General features: G+C 21.2%; 2 protein-coding genes across 3 annotated transcripts; one reads left to right on the top strand and one right to left on the bottom strand.

Annotated features, from left to right (window-relative positions):
• The first annotated feature begins 1,040 nt into the window (after nt 1-1,040).
• On the top strand, nt 1,041-2,750 carry LOC107997523 (retinol dehydrogenase 11). Its single transcript, XM_017056175.3, has 4 exons — nt 1,041-1,313; nt 1,439-1,674; nt 1,768-2,065; nt 2,266-2,750. Exons 1-4 carry the CDS (start codon nt 1,041-1,043, stop codon nt 2,437-2,439), a joined length of 981 nt encoding a protein of 326 aa, XP_016911664.1. The 3' UTR covers nt 2,440-2,750.
• A 551-nt stretch (nt 2,751-3,301) lies between these two features.
• Nucleotides 3,302-7,899, bottom strand: LOC107997521 (UV radiation resistance-associated gene protein). 2 transcript variants are annotated; one of them, XM_017056171.3, is made up of 9 exons: nt 7,438-7,899; nt 6,970-7,174; nt 6,194-6,781; nt 5,948-6,120; nt 5,629-5,855; nt 5,386-5,556; nt 4,338-5,297; nt 4,164-4,230; nt 3,302-4,087 (listed from the first exon to the last, which is right to left on the bottom strand). In XM_017056171.3, the coding sequence occupies exons 1-9, from the start codon at nt 7,549-7,551 to the stop codon at nt 3,896-3,898; spliced, it is 2,697 nt and encodes an 898-aa protein (XP_016911660.1). In that variant the 5' UTR covers nt 7,552-7,899; the 3' UTR covers nt 3,302-3,895. The 2 variants fall into 2 exon arrangements, with proteins under 2 accessions (XP_016911660.1, XP_028522354.1); XM_028666553.2 differs by having other exon boundaries at nt 3,919-4,083.
• Between the last annotated feature and the right edge of the window lie 53 nt (nt 7,900-7,952).

The raw sequence follows: 7,952 nt of genomic DNA, 5'->3' as shown, positions 1-7,952 counted from the left end.
TAAATATAGAATTTTTTATCGAATATGGATAATAATAAGAGTAAGAGTTGCCATCTAGTATATTTCCAATCAATAAACATATAATCATTATATAAATTACATATAGATAATGATTTATGTAATTAAATTTTATATGAACTTATAAATATTTCATTAAATAAACTAAATTACTATAAAATTATATGTATTGCAAATATAAAAATATATATAAAAATATCTTGAATTGAAAAGAATAAGATAGAAGATTAGTATAAGCAAAATAAAATATATTGTTATTAAGATAAGACTATTGTAAAAACATTAATATGAAATATAAAACATTAGCATTATAAAATATGAAAATAAAAAACCATAAATAATAAAAATTATATATTTATATGTTTAATATTTATAATTAAATAATTGTCTTTTTATTAAAAATAATAAGATTAGTATTCTTATAAATATTAATCTTATAAAATTGCGAATAATAGTTAGAAAATATTTTTAAAAAGTTTTTAAAATATATATATAATATTTTTTTATATATGATTATATACGATTTTCATAAATATAACTGAAACAAATTAAATGAAATAACATTAAAAGTCTTAATATTATTATTTAAATCTTATTGTATTTAATATTATTTAAATTTTTAATTAATTTACTAAATTTATTGATGAATATAGATACATATATATACGTATCATATATATTTATTGATAGAAAATTATTCGTTTACGATAGGTATATACGTTTTATTAGTTTTTATTATGCTTATTAATGAATTTTTAAGTGTTGTAATTTAATAATTACTATTTTAATAATTATATATTATGAATGAACGAATATATTCTTATAATAATTACTTTTATATTAAGATACAATTTGTGAAATATAAATTTAATATTGAAATATGTAATAAACAAGGTTAACTTATAAAACATCTTTTAAAATTGTGTGATTTTTTAATTCATAGTACAGTGAATAATCAAATATTGATTAGTCATTTCATATAAATAAATATTACTTAATATTGTCATAGTTCCTAAGCAAATATGGTATCTTCATGGTGTTATTTCATTTTACCAGTAGTATTATTTATTGGTTTACTTCGAAAATGTCGTGAACGTACATGGGGAAGATGTAAAAATACAGACAGTTTGGTAGGTCGAGTATTTATTGTAACAGGTGCTAATTCCGGTATTGGTAAAGAAACAGTAAAAGAATTAGCTAAAAGAAAAGCTACAGTTATTTTAGCCTGTAGAAATATACAAACTGCTCGAAATGCTATATCTGATATACGCACTCAAATATCTACTGGAGAATTGGTAATTTAGTTATTTATATTTTACAATCAATATAAGATATATGGATATAATATTATAATTTTAATTTATATGTTTAATCTTTATTGTTATAATATATATAAAAAAATATGGTATTATCTTTTTAGGTACCAATGGAATTAAATTTGGCATCATTTTCATCGATAAAAGAATTTGCTACAGAAGTAATAAAAAATTTTGCAGAGATTCATGTATTAATTAATAATGCTGGAGTATATGTTCCTTTCAAAGAACAAGCTTTAACTGATGATGGATTTGAAATTCATTTTGGAGTAAATCATTTAGGTCACTTTTTGCTTACAAATTTACTTTTGGAACATTTAAAACAAAATGGACCAAACAGGTTTGCCATAAATATTTATTTCTAAATATCCACATAAAATATTTATTTTTTGTTAAATTTATTATTTACATATTTAATTGTTTTTTTTAATAGAATTGTTATTGTGACATCTAAACTTTTTGAATCTGGAATAATTGATTTTTCCAATCTAAATTGTGAAAAAGGATTGGTAGTTAAAGGACGCATGAATCCTGCCTATTGTAATTCAAAATTAGCAAATACTTATTTTGGTATTGAACTTGCTAAACGAACAAAAGATAATGGTATTAATGTTTACATGGTTTGTCCTGGATTCACTTATACTGGTTTATTCAGAAATGTTAAAAGGAGTTGGTTTCATTACATTATTTTTTCACCTGTTGCTCTATTATTTTTACGTACTGCAAATCAGGTGATTATTTTTTATATATAATATGTCTCAAAATATTAATTTGTAATATTTATATTTATATAATTAATTATATAATTATATAATTTTAATAATATAATTAATATTAATAAATATTAATTATATAATTAATATTTATATAATTAATATATTATTATATACTATATTATTATTATTAATATATTATTGTATTTTTACTATAGGGTGCACAAACAGTATTACATTGTGCAATAGAACCTTCCTTATTTAATGAGAGTGGTAATATTTACCGTGATTGTAAACTTTATATTTCCAAAAAGGAATTAGATCCTAATGTAGCATTACGTTTATGGGATGTAAGTGCAAAACTCACTAGAATTAATGAATTTCTAAAATGAACATTTTCATTTATTTTATATACATTAATTTACTTTTAATATCTCAGTGGCCATTTAATATTTATTTTTGTATCTAAAGACTATAATAATATATAACAATATAATAAAATATAATATAATAAAATAAAAAATTATTGCCATAAATCTTATAAGAAATAGCAACATATTTTTGTTTGCAATGTTATAAATAAAAAGATCATACTGTATAATTTTTTAAAATACTAGGATGTTGAAAATGTTATAAATTTTATTAAATCCTTTTAAAATACAATAAAATAAAAAATAAAAAATTTTTATCAGTAATAATAAAATTTTTAATCATTTTTTTGATGTATTTAATATGAATCATTCTATTCATAAGTTATAAATTAGAAAAAAATTTATGTACTAGTATCTATATTTTAATATATTATTCATTATAGTAAATTACAATACTACAAAACTTGTTAAATTTAATAAAAAAACATATACTTACATGGTTGCAATAAGTCTGTACAATTTTATATCAAATTATTTAAACATATTTAATTTTTAATCTAATTTCTTTGTTTTTCTTTTTACATTGAAATAAGTTATAGTAATTTCAATAATCATTTAATTTTCATTGTTTTCTTTAATCCATTAAGTATTCTTTACCATAATTATTAGTTACAACATAATTAATCCAATATATTAAATAACTAGTATTTTCTTCAATTGGTCCTTTTATATAGATTTGCCTAAATATTAGCATCATTTATATAATTAATAGAGTTAATTTTAAAATCTAATTATTAAACAATATGTTGAAATATTATTTGAAATCAAATGTCCAAAATATTGAAATCTGTTAAATATATATATATATATATATAAATATTACTTTAAATTACATAGGAATATTAAGTCAATTTAATAATATTGTTTTTACATAGGAATGCTAACAATATCAACTTTACATAATAACTTTACATAATTAAAAAAATATAAACATGTTCTAATTTTAATATTATGTATAAAGAATCATTATTATAATTTTTTTCTTATACTCTATCTCTTTAATGTTGTGTAAACAATAAAAAGCACAATTATTATTGCACGACCCATCATGTATTGCACACATGTATTAAAATTTATTATGTAAGTAATAGTACCTGAAATGGTTATTATCATATAGCAATCTTTCATTGAATGTAAAAAGCGATACAAATATTAAAATATTATTTAACATAATGAACAAATATAATGTTTTCTACTTAATTAAATAAATAATTATAATAAATATAAATATTTTATATTTTATAATTTGAAGAAATATATGAGACTGTTTTATTTTCGATTTTCATAATAATAACAGTATTTATATTAATTTAATCTTTTCTATATGGCATGCAGTGAATTTTTGTTGGGTCTGGTGCGTTTAAATCAACTATTATAACAATTAACAGCACTTTGTTATATCCTAGAATGGTAAATACTACAGTCGTGGTTTCATAACTTTAAAACTAGTTTTCTTATTAGCTAAAGCTTCAGTACGAGCATATACATTTTCTGAACTACGTCTAATAATGTCAATGTATTCACTTGATGCTTGAAAGTCACATTTGTTTGTTTCATCATATAAATAGCAATCTGATTTTTGTGCTGTTTCTATTAATTCCGTTTCTAACTGAAATATAAAAAAATATTTATATTAATAATAAAAAACTACATTTTTATAAAAATTTTAACATAAATTTATTTACCATTGATTCTCTACTTGTGTTATTGTGGTACCAATTTTTAGCATGTAAAGAATCTATTCGGTCTTTTCTATTTATATATAAAAAAAAAAACAATTATTTAGTAAAAAAATATATATATATTTTGTTATTATATCTATTTTATTTCTTATAGTATATATTTTAATATATACTTACTTTGATTCAGAATTATATCGTTTTCGCGATGTAAGATATTTTGATGAAAGATATTCTTCTGGATAACTACAAATAGAACTCGTTCTTTGTTTCTTTTCAGATTCTTCATAAGCACAACACATTATATCATCCAAAGATAAACATGATTTAGCCAAATGTTCCTTATTATATGTTGAGATTTCTGTTGCAGCTAATGTATTTTCATGATCATTACAACTCTTATCTACTTTAGTAGCTAATATTTTAAGATTATTATAATCTTTTGAAGTTTGATTTTCTATGTTATAATCTTCATTGTATTTTCCATTTTTTAAAGCATTATCTACAACATCGTTAACATTTATTGAAATTTCATTAGTAATTGAAATAATTTCTCTAGTTTCATCTTTTTTTGTATTATTATCATTTGAACTATCATCCCCATTTTGACTACTAGTAAGTGCCATTTCACAGCTACTTATAGAATTCGAACTTCTATCTCTTACACTTACTGAACCTTCAAAACTGTCTACAACATTGATTGTCTTTGACACTGATGTTGGTATCATAATTTCAATATTATTTTCTATTGCAATCTTATTTATTTGAAAATTATCTTCATTGTCTATATCACTTATATATTTATTAGTTAAAATAGCGTTATTTAAAGTTTCATTACTACTATTAGTTGATCTATCTTTTACTAGTACCAATGTTTTATTGTCTATGGCACTTTCTTCTGATTTACAAATTCGCTTTGATTGACTGCCTAAAACAAGAGACTGTACAGGTTTATCTAAACCTTGATCTAAAGATGAACCAAGAGAAGATTTTATACTCTTCAACTGGCTCATAGATCGTGAAGATCGATGACATTTCTCAAAAATTATTTTTTGTATTGGTGGCGTTATACTTTGTTTATTATTTCCAACTTCAATATCCAAAGATGAAGTAGAATATGTTCGCTTTGAATTATCTAAACTACAAAAGAGAAAAAATTTTATAATTAAAAAAATATTAATTATATATATTATAATTATAAAATATTTATCATGAAAATATAACATACTGAGATTGATTTGGTTTAATATTTATTAAAGTAGCAAGATTTGAAAGTGTTGCTCTTAAGTCTGTTGTTGGAAGGCCACAATACCATCTTAATTGAGCTATATTTTTATTTAATAAATAAACAGCATAACGAAATTGCAGCTTATCTTTACTTCGAGCAAAAAGAGGAAATCTAAAAAATTATACATATAACATAATTATATATATAAAAATTAAAAAATAAATAAAAAATAAAAATACTCACTGTCTTTCATTATCAGGTAAATTTTCTGTAATATGATCTATAATTTTACTACGTGATCCATAATGTATAATAGGATATCTAGTAGGTATATTAAGAAAATTGGCAATCATTTGTGTACTATGTGCAACAAATCCCAATGCTACAGCAACTTCAGTATCATTTGATAATTCTAAATCCTCACTATCTGGTAAATGAACATCATGTATTCTAAATTTTCGATTTCCATCCTGTGCCATATAAATACATTCATTTATACTGTGATTCATTTCATATTACTTTTCTCTAAAATTTAATGTCCTATGAAATATCATACACATACTTGTGAAATAGGATATATTAAACTTAATTCTGAAATCAATTGTCTTCTTCTATGAGCAAGTTGATTACTCAATTGAATATATGTTTCTCTTGTATCTATTTGATTTTGTCGCCATTCATGTAATCTTTCAATATCTTTATTTAATTCCCTGTATTTTTCCATTAAATCAGAACCTAATTTTAATAAATATATTAAAATCATTTTATTTAAGTTATAATATAATGTAAATAATTTAATAATTGATACCATAATCTTGATTTTCTTCCATAATGTTAGAATGCATCTGATTTAACACTCTCAATTCTCCCATTTTTCTTGCTCTTTCTTGTTCTAATAATTTTGTTCTAAATTTTGCTATTTCTAATTCTTTACGGATTTTTATTATTTCAGCTTTTTTTTCCCTATTTATTTTACGAGGTTGAAATAATCTGTTTAATGAACTTTGTGGATATTTTGGTGCATGAAAATTATCTCCAGAGGCAATTCGCATTCGAAGTGTTTGTACTGATTCTGTTTGTTGTTTTAATGCTTGCATTTTATTTCTCAAACTGCTGAGTTTATTCACAGTATAACTATCTCTTATTTCAGATGAATTAACTTTTATACGTAGATATCTTTTCAGTTCAGGAGTTTCAGCAAAACAATATGTTGGTGTAAAAAAACCACCATGAAATTGAAAAATTAGAGAATTTTCTTTTAAAATAGTTTCTAAGGTACTTGGTAATTTTGGACCAATATATGCCAAACCAGTAAAAGATATGCCCCATGTAAATACAGTTATATCAGTAGTTATATTATTAATAATCACTCTTTTCCATAATCTTACAATGACTTCTATTAAAAAAAAAGAAATACATTCTTTTTATATATTTAATATAACATAAATTTATAAATTAAATTAAATGTTATATCATTATTATTTAATTATAAATTGGATAGAAAAAATATATTTAATTATTAATTTTAATTATACCTATGAGCACATGATTATTTTCAAGGTACTAACAGATTACAAAGCTCACCACTGGCAGTAGAATAATTGGTAGCATATATGGTTGGTGCTTCCAAACTTGACCATTTTGGATTTACATTATCAATTACTTCACTTGTATATAAAGGAGAAGACATACTTGTTCTATGTAGAGTATAATAAAACCAACAAATTTCATTATTTATATTTGTTTTTAGATTGCATCCTATTATTTGTATAAGATTTCTAAGCCTTAACTGAAAATATATATTTTATAAAATAAATTAGCATGTGCATAAAAATCTTATTTGATACATAAATAATATTAAAATATAAATAATTATTATTATTATATATAATTACTATTATTAATCAAAAAATTTATTTTTTTATAATTAAAATCTCATTTTTCTTGAAAACTGATTTATATTAAAAAAAAAAAATTTATAGCCATTAACCATTATAATAAATTTATAAAGTCATAATATACAGAGAATAATCATTTTATATAAATAATTACCTGTTGTGTAGCAAGAGGAAGCCAAGCTTTATATCGTGGAAAAATACGAGGTTGTAAAGTTAAATCCAAATCTCTAACAAGGTTTTTTGTCTCTGAAATCTCCATTGTATGCATTCATAATATTAAAATTATGTAAAAATAAAATAAATTAATAGTGGAATATATTACGTGACAATATTTAATTAATATTCGAAATTGTAATAGATTTTTTTAGGTTATATGTATATATATATATATGTGTATTTTAAAATTTAAAGTAAATAATGATTAAATAATGTAGAATATAAATACTGCTTTCTCACATAAATTTTTAATCTTATTAATTTTATTTTTGTAAATAATTATTTTTAACTAGACGTAAATTTATTATAAAATACTGTCATTTTTTTAAAGTTTGACAGTTCTTTACACTGACACTTCGGATATATTTCGATGTTCATTGAGTTGACCAGATATCAGTACGGCCAAGCACGTAAATTTAAAATTACTTTATAATTTCAATGATATTTGACAAA

This window comes from Apis cerana, linkage group LG2 (genome assembly GCF_029169275.1).
Source record: "Apis cerana isolate GH-2021 linkage group LG2, AcerK_1.0, whole genome shotgun sequence".
Taxonomy (NCBI): Eukaryota; Metazoa; Arthropoda; class Insecta; order Hymenoptera; family Apidae; genus Apis; species Apis cerana.
The sequence above is the reverse complement of the archived record's forward strand: the minus strand, read 5'-3'. Positions and strand labels throughout refer to the sequence as shown.

Coding starts and splice junctions, on each gene's coding strand:
- LOC107997523 (XM_017056175.3), top strand. CDS start 1,041: ATGGTATCTTCATGGTGTTATTTCATTTTACCAGTAGTATTATTTATT. Junction 1,314..1,438: donor AAATATCTACTGGAGAATTG/GTAATTTAGTTA, acceptor TTATCTTTTTAG/GTACCAATGGAATTAAATTT. Junction 1,675..1,767: donor AAACAAAATGGACCAAACAG/GTTTGCCATAAA, acceptor TTTTTTTAATAG/AATTGTTATTGTGACATCTA.
- LOC107997521 (XM_017056171.3), bottom strand. CDS start 7,551: ATGCATACAATGGAGATTTCAGAGACAAAAAACCTTGTTAGAGATTTG. Junction 6,121..6,193: donor GGAAGAAAATCAAGATTATG/GTATCAATTATT, acceptor TATTAAAATTAG/GTTCTGATTTAATGGAAAAA. Junction 5,856..5,947: donor TAATATATCCTATTTCACAA/GTATGTGTATGA, acceptor TATATGGCACAG/GATGGAAATCGAAAATTTAG.